Raw genomic sequence first — 17398 nt, 5'->3', positions numbered from 1 at the left:
TAGGCTTTTCATAATGTTTCATTGCAACCATAAGTCCAGAAGAGATAGAAGCAGAAATAGACTATTTGGCCTACCGAGTCTGCTCCGCCATTTAATCATGTCTGATTTATTATCTCTTTCAACCCCATTCTCCTGCCTTCTTCCCATAATCATTGATGCCCTGACTAATCAAGAAACTATCAACCTCTGCTTTAAATACATTCTATGATCTGGACCCGATATCCGCTGGGGCAATGAATTGCTCAGATTAACCACCCTCTGGTTCGACTGATCTCATGATTCTGCCTCTATTCAAAACATATCTCTAACCACTTATTTGCCCTGACTTGCCCCCTGTGATGAACTAAACACATTTTCCCCGAGTCTTCCTCCTTTCTGGTACGGCTTGCAGAATTGCATCCTCTTTTCTTTCTTCCTCCTTGCATTTAGCACTTCTCTTTTCTCAGTGAAAACCTACGCCTGTCCCTTCTCTGCTACCTCCCCGTCCTATATTTATCTCCTTGAATTCTCCCATGATACCCCTCTCGATCCATCCCTTCTCCAAGTTCACTTCATCTGTCAGCTTGGAAACTGTCAAAATTTCCAGTCATTACTATACCTGTATATCCATAAAGGGAATGCACTTCAAAAGTGCAAAGCTGAAATAATTTTATTATCAAAGTATATATGAGTCACCATACACAACCCTGAGAATGAATTTCTTGCGGGCATACACAGTCAATCCAAGAAACACAATAGAATCCATGAAAGACCACACCCAAAAGGACAGACAATCAACTAGTGTGAAAAGAGAACAAACTGTGCAATCAGTCCAGTCTGTTTACAATTCCATATCTCCTTAGGATATTGGAGATATTGGCCCATCGAGTATAAATCTGACAGTTTATGGGGTGATCCCAACACCCACAATCTATTTGTAAATTCCCGTCAGTTCCTCTCAGACTGTACTGAATAGCTGTTCAGTGGGAACGGTTTAAAATGGCCAATTAACCTATCTGGGCTGCACCTTCAATCCTGCCGTGGTCTCACATCACTTGCCTTTTCAAAACTATCAGCTGGATTCCCCTCATCATCCCTATTTATTGATCAAGAGACTGAAATTTGGATGAGACAACTGGTCCAGAGGGGGTCGGGTTGCAGAGAGAGGGAGGGGAGTGTGGTCCAGAGTGGGGTTACAGAGAGAGGGAGGGCTCTGTCTGAGAGTCCTATCCCACAGTGCAGCAGTCCCTAGGCTAAGCAAAAATAATGTCACTGCTGGATTGAATGGGTTAATCATTTGTGAATACTTCCTCATTTTGTTTCCTTTCCTGATTTAAGTGTTCTCTTCAACAATTTTATCCACACAGTGCAGCTGCTGCAGGAGAGGACAGTGACCCCTGAAGTGTCTGTCTGATTAACTCTGGAGACGAGCAGTGGACTGATCCTGGGTATGTAATTCCATGCTTGTAGCTAACTCTGGCAAGAACTGGTGAATGTGAGACGTTGTACAGAATCTGATCATTGATGCAATATTTGGGGTTCTACGTCGTGTTTAATGGTGGTGGGATGCTGTACAGAGTCTGATCATTGATGCAATATTTGGGGTTCTATGTCCTGTTTAATGGTGATGGGATGCTGTACAGAGTCCGATCATTGATGCAATATTTGGGGTTCTGCGTCCTGTTTAATGGTGGTGGGATGCTGTACAGAGTCTGATCATTGATGCAATGTTTGGGGTTCTACGTCCTGTTTAATGGTGGTGGGATGCTGTACAGAGTCTGATCATTGATGCAATGTTTGGGGTTCTACGTCCTGTTTAATGGTGGTGGGATGCTGTACAGAGTCTGATCATTGATGCAATGTTTGGGGTTCTACGTCGTGTTTAATGGCGGTGGGATGCTGTACAGACTCTGATCATTGGTGGACTTGGTTGTGGTTCTCAGTTCCCGGCTTTATCCAGGACAGCAATGGGCTCTCCAGCCCTCCACACTCCTGCTGTCTCAAAATTACATTCTAGTGATCAACCATCTCTGTGCCTCTGCTAGCATTCTATTCCTATCAGATCACTCATTGTCCTCCTTCACTCTAGGGAGAGAGAGAGGGTGGGAGAGAGGGAGGGAGAGAGAGGAAGAGAGAGAGGGAGGGAGAGAGAAGGACAGAGAGGGAGAGAGGGAGAGGGATGGAGAGAGGGGGAGAGAGAGAGTGAGAGAACAGGCTGATGCACCATCAATAACTCACACTGAGACGTAAGGCGAGATATCGGCTTTTATTGACTGGAAGAAGGAACCAGGAGTGAGTGTCTATCATACAATGTCCTGGAGACTGAGGCCGAGCGTCAGGCCTCAGATCTCCTTTATACAGGGGCCTGTGGGAGGAGCCACAGGAGCAGTCAGCAGGGGGCGTGTCCAGACAGGCACATAGTTCACCACATTCACCCCCCCTTTGTTTGAAAGAGTCCCCATGTGGCGAAGTTTCTTACAAGTCAAGTCTATCAGGTGGTCGAATCTGTCGCTGCGATCTACGTAGCACCGGCTGTGATCGCATGGATGCCGACGACATTGGTGATTGCACAGGGGACGGAGGTTGCGCTTGTTCCTGCCCACTAGGCGCCGGTGATCCCTCACGCATGTGCGAGGCGCCTGGTATAAATGCGTTCGAAACGCCCGGTATACAAGTGTCGTGAGGAGTCTGTGTAGGGCCTGGTGAGTACGGTGTCACCTCTGGTGCAGGGTTCATAGTTACCGGAGAGCCTTCAGGGTAGTGGTTTGCTGTACCCATGGGTGCCAGGTCGCGGATGGAGACCGTGTCCTCCCGCCCATCGGGTAAGACCACGTAAGCATACTGGGGGTTCGCATGTAGAAGGCGAACCCTCTCTACCAGCGGGGAGTATTTATTGCTCCTCACATGTTTCCGGAGCAGCACTGGCCCCGGGGACGTCAGCCAAACTGGTAGGGTGGTCCCAGTGACAGACTTCCTGGGAAAAGAGAATAGGCGTTCGTGAGGGGTGGCATTGGTGGACATACATAACAGAGAGCGGATAGAGTGCAGTGCCTCAGGGAGGACCTCCTGCCATCGAGAGACCGGCAACCCTTTTGACTTAAGGGCTAAAAGTGTGGCCTTCCACACTGTGGCATTCTCCCGTTCCACCTGGCCATTACCCCGGGGATTATAACTCGTGGTCCGACTGGTAGCAATGCCCCTAGCTAGCAAGTACTGGCGCAGCTCCTCACTCATAAAGGAGGACCCTCTATCGCTGTGGATATAGCAGGGATACCCGAACAGAGTGAAGAGCTGGCGCAGGGCTTTTATGACGGACGTGGTAGTGGTGTCGGGGCAGGGGATGGCAAAGGGGAACCGTGAGTACTCGTCGATAACACTGAGAAAATAGACATTGCAGTCAGTGGAGGGAAGGGGGCCCTTAAAGTCAACACTCAGTCGTTCAAAAGGGCGGGTGGCCTTGACAAGTTGTGCCGTGTCAGGACGGTAGAAGTGCGGTTTGCACTCAGCGCAAATTTGGCAGTCCCTGGTCATCGTCCTGATGTCCTCCAGGGAGTATGGCAGGTTCCGAGCTTTCACAAAATGGTAAAATCGGGTGACCCCCGGATGGCAAAGTTGTGCATGAAGGGTGTTCAGCTGGTCGAGCTGTGTGCTAGCACATGTTCCCTGGGATAGGGCATCAGGGGGCTCATTGAGTCTGCCAGGCCGGTACAGGATATCATAGGTGTAGGTGGAGAGTTCTATTCTCCACCGCAAAATCTTATCATTCTTGATTTTGCCCCGCTGTTGGTTGCTGAACATGAATGCAACCGAGCACTGGTCGGTCAGCAAGGTGAACCTTTTGCCAGCAAGATAGTGCCTCCAGTGCCTAACAGCCTCCACTATGGCCTGGGCTTCTTTCTCCACCGCGGAGTGCCGAATTTCAGAGCCTTGGAGGGTGCGAGAAAAGAATGCTACTGGTCTGCCTTCCTGATTGAGGGTAGCAGCCAGAGCAAAATCGGAGGCATCACAATCCACTTGGAAGGGAGCGGTCTCGTCCACGGCATGCATCGTAGCTTTGGCAATGTCCGCTTTAATGCAGCTGAAGGCCGCGCGGGCCTCAGCAGAGAGGGAAAACGAGGTAGACTTGACCAGGGGGCGTGCCTTGTCTGCGTATTGGGGGACCCATTGAGCGTAATAGGAAAAAAAACCCAGGCACCGTCTGAGGGCCTTGAGAGTGGTGGGAAGAGGGAGCTCTAACAGGGGGCGCATACGTTCGGGATCAGGGCCAATAACCCCGTTTTCCACGACATACCCAAGTATAGCAAGGCGGGTGGTACCAAAAACACACTTGTCCCTGTTATAAGTAAGGTTCAGAGCTGCGGCCACTTGGAGAAACCGTTGGAGGTTGGCGTTGTGATCTGGCCTGTCGTGACCACAGATGGTGATGTTATCCAGATAGGGAAATGTGGCCTGCAGTTGGTACTGGTCCACCATCCGGTCCATTTCCCTCTGGAAGACAGAGGCACCATTCGTGACACCGAAAGGGACCCGCAGGAAGTGATAGAGCCTGCCGCCCGCCTCGAAGGCGGTGTAGGGGCAGTCCTCTGGGCGGATGGGGTGCTGATGGTAAGCGGATTTCAGATCTATTGTCAAGTACACCTTGTACTGAGCAATCTGGTTGACCATATCCGCGATGTGGGGTAGGGGGTATGCGTCAAGCTGCGTAAACTTATTGATGGTTTGACTATAGTCCACCACCATCCTATTTTTCTGCCTGGTCCGAACAACAACCACCTGGGCCCTCCAAGGGCTTGAGCTTGGCTCAATGATCCCCTCCCTGAGCAGCCGCTGCACCTCCGACTGAATGAAGGCCCTGTCCCCCACGCTGTACCTCCTGCTTTTAGTTGCCACAGGTTTACAGTCGGGGGTCAGGTTGGCAAACAGCGGTGGGGGAGGGACCTTGAGAGTGGAGAGGCTGCAAGTGGTGTCGGTAGCGCAGCTGTCGGCCTGGTTCTGGATGGGATGTGTGTGTCCGTGTGTGTGTGGTCAGTAGCGGGGTATGTGAAGAAGTCCCACCAAACTGAGGATTCCTGACAGTGAGTGGTGGGAGGGGCCCGTCATATACCATAGTCACACTTTCGCGATGGCTCTGGAAGTCCAGCCCCAATAGCACAGGTGCGCACAGTTGAGGCATGACCAGTAGCGCAAAGTTCCGATATTCTGTGCCTTGCACCACCAATGTCACTACACAACCCACCCGGATGTCTGTGGACTGCGACCCAGAAGCCAAATGGAACCTCCGACTGACCGGCTGTGTTGTGAGCCCGCAGCGTTGCACTGTGTCCGGGTGAATAAAACTCCCAGTGCTGCCCATGTCAAACAGGCATCTAGTCCTGTGCCCCTCCACCCGGATGTCCATCATGGACCTTGCGAGCGGGTGTGGGGCGCTTTGGTCGAGGGTTACAGTGGCCAGAGACCCGGTAAGCATCAGAGAGTCGGGGGCGGGGCATGCTGACGTCGACAAAGATGGCCGCTCACATCCGGGGTACCCGGTAAGCATCGGAGGGCCGGGGGCAGGGCATGCTGACGTCGACAAAGATGGCCGCCCACATCCAGGGTACCCGGTAAGCATCGGAGGGTCGGGGGCGGGGCGTGCTGACGCCGACAAAGATGGCCGCCCACATCCGGGCATGCAAGATGGCGGCTCCCACGTTTCACCCGCAGCGCTGCACTCCGCTCGAGGTTGAGACTTACAGACCTTGGCGAAGTGGCCCCGCTTTCCGCAGCTGGAGCAGGTCGCTTCTCGCCCTGGACAGCGTTGTCGAGAGTGTTTTTTATGGCCGCAGAAACAACAAAGCACGGGCTTCTGACGGGCCGCAGCCATGGTCGGGTTCGGGGAGCTCCTGGAATCGCGACTGGCAGCGGCGTTGGCGAATTCGCTCCCGGGAGCCGGCGGGGGCGGGGTCTGAGGCGTCCACGGAACTGGCGGGGAATCGCGCGGCTGGACAGCGACAGCATTGTGCAGAGCAGCTTCCAAAGTGTCGACCGTCTCGATCGCCGAAAAGATCGGCTTTTCCAGCAGCCGCTGGCGCACGGACACTGACCTCAGTCCCGTCACAAAGGCGTCTCGCACCAGCAGCTCCGCATGCTGTTCTGCCGTGAGCGTCTTGCAGTCGCAAGGTCGGACGAGTGTCCGTGGTGCTCAGAGAAACGCAGCGCACGATTCGCCAGGCTGCTGTTGCCGGGTAGCTAAACGATGTCGTGCGTAGACGGTGTTCACCGGCCGCAGGTACTGTCTTTTGAGGGCGTCCAGTGCCCCATCGTAGGTCGGCAGGTCCCGGATAAAGGAGTAAACTTTGGGGGTGACCCTCGAGAGTAGGATTCTGTGCATAACGGCGGGTTCAGTTGCACGAACCTCCTCCAAGTACGATTGGAAGCAGGCAAGCCAGTGTTCAAAAGCGAGAGCTGCATCAGGGTCTTGAGGGTCCAAATCCAACCGGTCCGGACGCAAAACGGTTTCCATGTTTTAAAACTTCCAGTCAATAAAATTGATGCACCATCAATAACTCACACTGAGACGTAAGGCGAGATATCGGCTTTTATTGACTGGAGGAGTGAGTGTCCATCATACTATGACCTGGAGACTGAGGCCGAGCGTCAGGCCTCAGATCGCCTTTATACAGGGGTCTGTGGGAGGAGCCACAGGAGCAGTCAGCAGGGGGCGTGTCCAGACAGGCACATAGTTCACCACACAGGCTGTGTGATATTGTCGGATCTGTGGTTCCCCTTCAACACTGAGATCAGCTTGTTTTGTGGATAAGTATTAGTTTGAATTATGTACAGCTACTACTGTAGACCTTTGTTTTTCTTATGTACAGTGTGATAACTGTAACTGCATGCAGTTCTCCGAGTGCAGTCTGACCGGAGGCTTGTAACATTGCAACATATCATCCCAACTCTGATACTGTGCACACTGACCCATGAAGGGAAGTATACTGTCTCCTCTTTCACCGTCCCATCCACCTGTGTTACTACTGTCAGACAACAATGGTCTCAGAGTCTCTGCTTATAAACACAAGCCATTCTGCAGATGCAGGAAAGTTTGAGTGACACATAGAAAATGCTGAAGGAACTGAATGAGTCAGACATTCTGTGAGATTTGCTGAGATTCTCTAGTATTGTTGAAAGTTCTCTGCTTGTCACCGTTCCTTGTGGCCCCACTATTTAGTGTCGGCATTGACTTTCCAAAATCCATCACCTCACACTTGTTCGGGTTAAATTCCATCTGCCATGGCATCACCGAACTTTTCACCTGCACTTTGTCCTGTGGCAACATTTGACACGCTTCCCTGCTAATCACAACATCGTCAATTTACATGTCGTTTGCATACCGACTGACGTCCGGCCTCTGGAGACACAAAGGACGGCAGATGTGGGAATCTGGAGCAACAAACAACCCACAGGAGGAACTCAATGGGTCAGCAGGTCTGTGGCAGGAAAGGAATCGTAGATGTTTTGGGTTGAGACCCTGAATCCAGACTGAGATTGGGGGGGGTGGTGGGGAGTGGTAATCAAGATCATCAGTACACACATCATACCAGAGGAACACAGCAGGTCAGTCAGCGTCTATAGAGAGGAATACACAGAGAGTGTTTGGGCCGAGACCCTTCATCAGGAGGTAAAAGACTGGGTGCGTTCATCCTATCTCCACCCCTCATGATTTTATGTACCTCGAGAAGACACCCCATATTAGCCTTGGCTCCAATGAATAAATCCCAAAATACACAACCTCTCTGCATAACTCAGTCCCTCGAGTCTGATCAACACCCTCCAAAATCTACCCTGCACTCTCTCCATGTAATGACCTTTGCAATTCAAAAGACCAGTGACTGGGAACAAGAAACATTTTTTTGAGTGATGGAAATGAGGAAATGTCACACTGTCAGAGGGACAGTACTGAGGGAGTGTCACACTGTCAGCGGGACCGTACTGAGGGAGTGTCACACTGTCAGAGGGACAGTACTGAGGGAGTGTCGCACTGTCAGAGGGACAGTACTGAGGGAGTGTCACACTGTCAGAGAGACAGTACTGAGGGAGTATCACACTGTCAGAGGGATAGTACTGAGGGAGTGTCACACTGTCAGAGGGACATTACTGAGGGAGTGTCAGACTGTCAGAGGGAGAGTACTGAGGGAGTGTCTGACTGTCAGAGGGACAGTACTGAGGGAGTGTCACACTGTCAGAGGGACAGTACTGAGGGTGTGTCACACTGTCAGAGTGATGGTAGTGAGGGAGTGACGCACTGTCAGAGTGTCATTAATGAGGGCGTGTCACACTGTCAGGACAGTACTGAGGGAGTGTCACACTGTCAGAGGGACAGTACTGAGGGAGTGTCAGACTGTCAGAGGGACAGTACTGAGGGAGTGTCAGACTGTCAGAGGGAGAGTACAGAGGGACAGTACTGAGGGAGTGTCACACTGTCAGAGAGACAGTACTGAGGGAGTATCACACTGTCAGAGGGATAGTACTGAGGGAGTGTCACACTGTCAGAGGGACATTACTGAGGGAGTGTCAGACTGTCAGAGGGAGAGTACTGAGGGAGTGTCTGACTGTCAGAGGGACAGTACTGAGGGAGTGTCACTGTCAGAGGGACAGTACTGAGGGTGTGTCACACTGTCAGAGTGATGGTAGTGAGGGAGTGACACACTGTCAGAGTGTCATTAATGAGGGCGTGTCACACTGTCAGGACAGAACTGAGGGAGTGTCACACTGTCAGAGGGACAGTACTGAGGGAGTGTCAGACTGTCAGAGGGACACTACTGAGGTAGTGTCACACTGTCAGAGGGACAGTACTGAGGGAGTGTCAGACTGTCAGAGGGAGAGTACTGAGAGAGTGTCTGACTGTCAGAGGGACAGTACTGAGGGAGTGTCTGACTGTCAGAGGGACAGTACTGAGGGAGTGTCACACTGTCAGAGGGACAGTACTGAGGGAGTGTCACACTGTCAGAGTGATGGTAGTGAGGGAGTGACGCACTGTCAGAGTGTCATTAATGAGGGCGTGTCACACTGTCAGGACAGAACTGAGGGAGTGTCACACTGTCAGAGGGACAGTACTGAGGGAGTGACACACTGTCAGAGGGACAGTACTGAGGGAGTGTCACACTGTCAGAGGGACAGTACTGAGGGAGTGTCAGACTGTCAGAGGGACAGTACTGAGGGAGTGTCACACTGTCAGAGGGACATTACTGAGGGAGTGTCAGACTGTCAGAGGGAGAGTACTGAGGGAGTGTCTGACTGTCAGAGGGACAGTACTGAGGGAGTGTCACACTGTCAGAGGGACAGTACTGAGGGTGTGTCACACTGTCAGAGTGATGGTAGTGAGGGAGTGACGCACTGTCAGAGTGTCATTAATGAGGGCGTGTCACACTGTCAGGACAGTACTGAGGGAGTGTCACACTGTCAGAGGGACAGTACTGAGGGAGTGTCAGACTGTCAGAGGGACAGTACTGAGGGAGTGTCAGACTGTCAGAGGGAAAGTACAGAGGGACAGTACTGAGGGAGTGTCACACTGTCAGAGGGACAGTATTGAGGGAGTGTCACTGTCAGAGGGACAGTACTGAGGGTGTGTCACACTGTCAGAGTGATGGTAGTGAGGGAGTGACACACTGTCAGAGTGTCATTAATGAGGGCGTGCCACACTGTCAGGACAGAACTGAGGGAGTGTCACACTGTCAGAGGGACAGTACTGAGGGAGTGTCAGACTGTCAGAGGGACACTACTGAGGGAGTGTCACACTGTCAGAGGGACAGTACTGAGGGAGTGTCAGACTGTCAGAGGGAGAGTACTGAGGGAGTGTCTGACTGTCAGAGGGACAGTACTGAGGGAGTGTCACACTGTCAGAGTGATGGTAGTGAGGGAGTGACGCACTGTCAGAGTGTCATTAATGAGGGCGTGTCACACTGTCAGGACAGAACTGAGGGAGTGTCACACTGTCAGAGGGACAGTAGTGAGGGTGTGTCACACTGTCAGAGTGATGGTAGTGAGGGAGTGACACACTGTCAGAGTGTCATTAATGAGGGCGTGTCACACTGTCAGGACAGAACTGAGGGAGTGTCACACTGTCAGAGGGACGGTGCTGAGGGAGTGTCAGACTGTCAGAGGGACACTACTGAGGGAGTGTCACACTGTCAGAGGGACAGTACTGAGGGAGTGTCAGACTGTCAGAGGGAGAGTACTGAGGGAGTGTCTGACTGTCAGAGGGACAGTACTGAGGGAGTGTCACTGTCAGAGGGACAGTACTGAGGGAGTGTCAGACTGTCAGAGGGAGAGTACTGAGGGAGTGTCTGACTGTCAGAGGGACAGTACTGAGGGAGTGTCACACTGTCAGAGGGACAGTACTGAGGGTGTGTCACACTGTCAGAGTGATGGTAGTGAGGGAGTGACGCACTGTCAGAGTGTCATTAATGAGGGCGTGTCACACTGTCAGGACAGTACTGAGGGAGTGTCACACTGTCAGAGGGACAGTACTGAGGGAGTGTCAGACTGTCAGAGGGACAGTACTGAGGGCGTGTCAGACTGTCAGAGGGGGAGTACAGAGGGACAGTACTGAGGGAGTGTCACACTGTCAGAGGGACAGTACTGAGGGAGTGTCACACTGTCAGTTAGGCAGTACAATGAGTAGAATACACCAGTGTCAGTTCTGCAATGCTTTCAACGACAAAGATCCTCTCGTGGTTTATAATCATTATTATGTTGCTCCTTTCAGGGAAAACTGTCCCAACCTGTCCAGTCTCTCCTTTTCACTCAAACTCTCTAATCCTGGTGATATCCTTTTGAATCTTTCCTGCATTCTCTTCAGCTTAATGACATCCTTCCTGTAGCTGGGTGACCAGAACAGCACAAAATGCTCCAAGTGCAATCAACCAACACATTGAACAGTTTTAAGATAACGTTCTAACTTTAGTTCTCACTGTCCTGACCAATACGTCCAATGTGTCAGACACCTCCTTCACCACTTTGTGTCAGTTTCCTGTTCCCTTCTGGTTCACTGGGGCCCAGTTCCTCTTTCATGTGTCCTTGCTTTCAAAGGCAGTACAACATTAAGAAGGAATTAATTAAAACTGTGTGGGATTACTAATGGGAACAACATGGAACCGACTGGGAATCTTCTTGTCCCTCACACTGATGTTGGAACCGTGACAGTTTGCATGAGATTTCATTGTAACCACTTTCTTTTTCAGTCTAAGGGCAGAAAACTGACAGAATATGCTGGATCTGAGAACAATCGGAAAGGTGTACTTCCTCCTGCCACTTCTTCAAGGTAAATCAGCAGCAGCTCGGGCAGCAAACCCCTGATTTTCCTCTAGTCTGGCTGGTGTGACACTAACCAGGGTACTCAGGGCTGAGTAGGGGGCTGGGCTGTGTGTCCGACTGGTTAGCTGAAAGAGCCAGAGTCGTACAACACATAAACAGGCCCTTCAGCCCAAATTGTTCCTGCTGTCCAAGATTCCCATCTAAATTATTGAGAAACACAAGAGATTCTGCAGATGCTGGAAATCTTGAGCAACACACACAAAATGCTGAAGGAACTCAGCAAGTCAGCAAGCATGTCTGAAGGGGAATAAACATATTGGGCTGAGACCCTTCATCTAGACATTTGGCCCCCTCTGCTCTATATCCTTCTAAGCATCTCCACTCCATGTTCCTCTCCATATGTTGTTGATCTGCCTGCCTCTACAACTTCCTCTGGCACCTTGTTCCTCATAGAGCGGATGTGCAGAGGATGTTTCCTCTAGTGGCAGAGACTCAGACCAGAGGGCATATTCTCTGAACAGAAACATCCCACTAGAACAGAGAAGAGGAGGAAATTCTTCAGCCGGAGTGTGTTGAATCTGTTGAATTAATTGCCACAGACAGCTGTGGTGGCCAATTCATTCGGTGTATTTAAAACAGAGGCTGATGGTTTCCTGATTAGTAAGAACCTCAATTGTTACCGGAGGAAGGCAGGAGAATGGGGTTGAGAAGGATAAGAAGTCAGTCATAAGAGAATCGTGAAGCAACTCGATGGGCTGAATGGCCTAATTCTAATTCTGTATCTTGTAGTTTTATGGTCTTATATATTGTTTATTCTATGGGTGAAGAAATTGCTCCTCGAGTCCCTATTCAATCTTTCCCCCATCACTTTAAATCTGTGCCTCTGCGGTATTGATTTCCCAGCTCTGGGAAAAAGACTGAACTTTTACCCTGTCTCTGTCCGTTATGATTTTATACTCCTCAATATGATCACCCTGTATGATACACTCCGATGAAGAATGTCCCAACCAGTTCAACCCCTCTCCGTTACTCAGTCTCTCATCAGGGTCGTGGAAGCAGCTTTAACAAGATTAACCGGTGGGAATTGGATCATTCGGGGATGGAACGTGTGGGACGGTGGGGCGAGAGCCCGGCTGATTGGTGAACAGCTTCACAGAGACATCACTGGCTCCATAAGAATAGTCAGTGACAACTCAGCAGTGTTGGTTCACAGTCTTGCTGACGGTGGAAATGTGTGAAACCACGGGTGTGATGGTGGAGTTGATGCTGGTGCTTATCAAGATGGTTATTATTTCTAACACCCACCCCCAATATCCTTGGTACGACCCTCCTCCCCAGCTGTGCTCTCTTGGTGCGGTCAAATACCACCCCAGTGTGGTACAGGACACCTCTGCAGGGGTTTGATCACCTTTTCTCATTTCAGCGCCGCTTGCTGATGCAACTGGAATGGAGTGGGGATGCAGGTGGGGCTTTCAGGTGCAATTTGAGGGGCATTATTACAGTTCAGAGATGACATGCCTGGTCTGTAAATAGCTTGGACATACTCGCAGGCTGTGAACTTCACTTCGGAGACACAGGGCAGCACGGCTGAGCCTTCCGACCTGTCCCTACCCCTGCTGTTCCCCCACCCACCAGTGGTGGTGAATGTCCGGGATGACGGTGAGCGGTGGGATCGGGTATCTGGTAGGAAGGCCAAGAGAAAGAACAACCATCTCGAGGCCTCTCCCCCGGAGGAGAGGGGCAGGAGGTGACTCCTGAACCCAACTCGAAGGGCCCTATGGTGTCTGAGATTCAGCAAAGGCCTGGGGAAGCCGGGTACAGAAAGTGGTGCCCGAGTCTGAGGGAGCCTCCGATATGGAGGTCAGCGTGCCACAGCACCCCTGTGGTCTGAAGATACGGAGAGATGTGTCTCTGAGTCTGCAATCCAGGGGAAGGATTTACCTCCGGTTAAGGCCGTATGCTCAGAGTATGTCTCCCCAGAGCTGGAGGAAAGCCCTGTCACACAAGGGCCTCTGGCTGGGTGGCTTCTCTTCAGCATGCAAAGTCCAGGCTGGTGCGCGGCACCATTTTAGAGAGGGCGTGTGAGGTGGCAGAATTGCCTTCGGTTGAGACTGTGTGCCCAGAGCACCCATCCTCTGGGGAGGAGGAAAGCCCTGGAGAACAGGGATCGCCTGTGAGTGGAGAGTCACCGGTGGGGTTACTCTCTCAAACTGTTGCCTCAATCGAGGCCATGCCCTGCTGAGGGAGTCCTGTCCCGGTGAATGAGGGGAACTGGAGTAGCCCTGGATCACCATCCCGTGCAGTTATTCAGAAGGAGGGTGTCTCAATGAGTGAGGAGGGAGGGGACTCTGCTAATGCTGCTGCTCGGGAGGGTGACAAGCATGTAGAGGTGACATTGTCCCGGACGGATTGTGACCTCTGGTCGAATTCCAGTCGGATCAGTGGGGTGTCTGCTCCGAGATCAGATTATATGGTACTGCGTGGTGGTAGTGAGTGGGGGACCTGTCTCTGGGAGGGATTCTGGATCCTGGGGTGGTGGCCTTTCCTCTGTCACTGAGCATGAAGATAGGGTGGTACCCGTGGTGCGAAGCTCACAGTCCCTTTTCGTGATGCACCCAGGCTGCTCTTGTAAGAGCGACATTTCACTTCCTTGCCTTCAATTGTGATGGAGACATGCCTTGGCAGTCTGTTTATACCCCCCAGCGGCGGGGGAAATCACTGTAAACAGGGGTCCTTCTGCTGTATACTGGGAACACCATCCACCTGTCCATTCTGTGACCAGGAAGAGTCAGTGTACTGTGGCGACCCACTTCCCAGCGCACTCGAACCGGCTCACAAAGCGGCGCGCGCCGGCATTGAGGCCGGTCCCAAAGAGGGCGCCAGGCCTGCTTCACCAGCAAGGGGAAAAGCCCGCGCGCGGGATGGGACTGTGAATACGCGTCGCTACAGCATTCCCGTCCGGGGAGGGCGGAAACGGGTAGGCTGAAAAGCGAGGCCGCGAAGTTTGAATACATCTTTTTTTTTCCTTTTTCTTTTTCAATCTTTTTATTGAGTTTCATATATACATATAGAAAAAACATAACATAATAATGAATAGGTTATGAATACAATAGACTTGAAGTCGCATTAATAATAAGATAACAATATCCTATTAAACATCGACAAAAGAAAATACATTAATCAATCATATATATGATTATATATGAAAAAAAACAAAAATAATCGTCAAAAAAAGAGAAAATTTGAAAATATGTGAAAAATATATATTGAGAAAAAAAACACTAAACTAAACTAACATGGGCAATAATAATAGTTTACAAGTATATGATAGTGTCAAAAAACTCCAGAACTCCATACCTGAACAAGAATAAGCAGAGAGAAGGTCTGGAAAAGGCCAAATTAATTCATATGAAAGTGTCGAATAAACGGTCCCCAAGTTTCTTCAAATTTAATTGATGAGTCAAAAATAGTGCTCTAATTTTTTCCAAGCTCAGATAAGAAATAGTTTGAGAAAACCACTGAAACGTGGTAGGAGGATTTACTTCTTTCCAGTTTTGTAATATAGACCTTCTGGCCATTAATGTTACAAAAGCAATCATTCGTCTGATTGAAGGGGAAAACTGATTACCATCCTCATTTGGTATACCAAAAATTGCAGTAATAAAATGAGGTTGTAGATCGATATTCCAAATTGAGGAAATGGTAGTAAATATGTCCTTCTAATAATTATGTAAAGTGGGACATGACCAAAACATATGGGTCAATGAAGCCACTTCTGAATGACATCTGTCACATTGAGGGTTAATATGAGAATAGAATCGAGCAAGTTTATCTTTAGACATATGAGCTCTATGTACAATTTTAAATTGTATTAAGGCATGTTTAGCACATATAGAAGAGGAATTAACCATTTGTAAATTTTTTTCCCATTTATCTGTTGATATATTATATCGAAGTTCTTTTTCCCATTCTTGATTAATTCTAACTGATATTTCAGGTTGTATCTTCATAATCATATTATAAATAAAAGCTACTAATCCCTTCTGACAAGGATTTAAGGTAAAAATCAAATCTGAAAAATCCATTGAAGTTGAATTGGGAAAAGATGGTAGAACTTTATGTAAAAAATTTCTAATTTGTAGATATCTGAAAAAGTTAGATTTAGGTAATTTAAATTTGTTGGAAAGTTGGTCAAAAGACATCAAAGTACCTTCAAAAAAAAGATCACGAAAACATTTTATACCTTTCCTTTTCCATATGCTAAAAGCTTGATCTGTCAAGGAAGGTTTGAAAAAAAAATTAAGTAAAATAGGGCTATCAAGAACAAAGTTTTTCAAAGTAAAAAACTTACGAAATTGAAATCAAATTCGTAATGTACGTTTGATAACAGGATTAGATATCTGTTTATTGAATTTAACTAAATCAGTAGGAAGAAAAGAACCAAGAACGGAGAATAGAGAATATCCCTTTACCGCATCACATTCCAAATTTACCCACTGTGGGCACAATGGTGAATCCAAATCTAATTTCCAATATATTAGGTTACGAATATTATTCGCCCAATAGTAAAATCTAAAATTAGGTAAAGCTAAACCACCATCTTTTTTAGATTTTTGTAATTGCCTTTTACTTAACCTGGGGTTTTTATTTTGCCACACAAATGAGGAAATTTTTTAATCAATGTTGTCAAAAAAAGATTTAGAAATAAAAATTGGTAAGGCTTGAAATAAATATAAAAATTTCGGTAAAATCATCATTTTAATAGCATTAATCCGACCAACTAATGATAAGTATAAGGGAGACCATCTTGTAGTAAGTTGTTGAATTTGATGAAGCATAGGTAAGAAATTCAGTCTAAATAAATCTTTATATTTCTTGGTAATTTTTATACCTAAATAGATAAAGTTATCAGTAACAACTTTAAATGGTATCCTGTCATTCAATAAAGTTTGCGCGTTTAAGGGGAATAATTCGCTCTTATCCAAGTTTAATTTATAACCAGAAAAACTACCAAATTGAGCCAACAAAGATAAAATAGTGGGAATAGATCTGTCAGGATCAGAAATATATAACAGCAAGTCATCAGCATAAAGTGATAACTTGTATAACTTCTCATTACGGGTAATACCAAAAATATTAGGAGATTCACGAATAGCAATGGCTAAAGGTTCTAATGCGATATTAAATAATAAAGGACTTAATGGACAACCTTGTCTCGTACCACGAGATAATTGAAAAAAAGAGGATCTGTAATTATTTGTAAGAACAGAAGCAACAGGTTTATAATATATTAATTTAATCCATGATATGAAATTAGGGCTAAAATTAAAATTTCTCAATACATTAAATAAGTATGTCCATTCAACTCTATCAAAAGCTTTTTCAGCATCTAATGAAATAATAATAATGGGTGATGGAGTATAAATTATATTAATCAATTTTCTGACATTAAAAAAGGAATACCAATTCCTAATGAAACCAGTTTGGTCTTCTGAAATAATCTGTGATAGTACCCTTTCTAATCTAATAGCTAAAATTTTTGTAAGAATCTTAAAATCTACATTTAATAATGATATAGGGCGATAAGATGCACATAAATTAGGATCTTTATCTTTTTTAAGAATTAAAGAGATAGTAGCTTCATAAAAAGATTGAGGTAATCTCTTCTTAGCAAATGCATCATTAAAGATTTCACATAACCAAGGGGAAAGCAAAGAAGAAAAAGTTTTAAAAAATTCTACAATATAACCATCAGGGCCAGGAGCTTTCCCTGAGTTCATTGATGAGATAGCCTCTCCTATTTCGGCCATAGAGATGGGAGCATCGAACAAGCTACGATCTTCATCTGTCAGTTTAGGAATATTCAAATTGTTAAAAAAATTATCCATCATGGACAGGTCACCATCAAATTCTGATTGATATAAAGATTTATAAAAATCTTGAAAAGTGTTATTGATTTCTTTATGATCAGTAGTTAGATTACCGTCTTGTTTACGAATTTTAATAATTTGTTGCTTAGTTGAAATAGCTTTTAATTGATTAGCTAACAGTTTACTAGTTCGATCACTATGAATATAGAATTGAGCCCTGGTCCTAGTTAATTGATTTTCAATTGAAGAAGATAATA

General features: G+C 47.7%; 1 protein-coding gene across 1 annotated transcript in view; it reads left to right on the top strand.

Moving 5' to 3' along the window:
• Positions 1–1356: 1356 nt before the first annotated feature.
• Positions 1357–17398, top strand: part of LOC132385384 (myelin-associated glycoprotein-like) — a 53572-nt gene continuing 37530 nt past the window's right edge. The window contains exons 1-2 of the mRNA XM_059957423.1: positions 1357–1427; positions 11199–11278. Coding sequence (XP_059813406.1) covers positions 11224–11278 — 55 coding nt within the window. The 5' untranslated portion in view covers positions 1357–1427; positions 11199–11223. The remainder of the gene's footprint in view (positions 1428–11198; positions 11279–17398) is intronic.

Source organism: Hypanus sabinus (genome assembly GCF_030144855.1).
Source record: "Hypanus sabinus isolate sHypSab1 chromosome 1 unlocalized genomic scaffold, sHypSab1.hap1 SUPER_1_unloc_14, whole genome shotgun sequence".
NCBI lineage: Eukaryota > Metazoa > Chordata > Chondrichthyes > Myliobatiformes > Dasyatidae > Hypanus > Hypanus sabinus.
The sequence above is the reverse complement of the archived record's forward strand: the minus strand, read 5'-3'. Positions and strand labels throughout refer to the sequence as shown.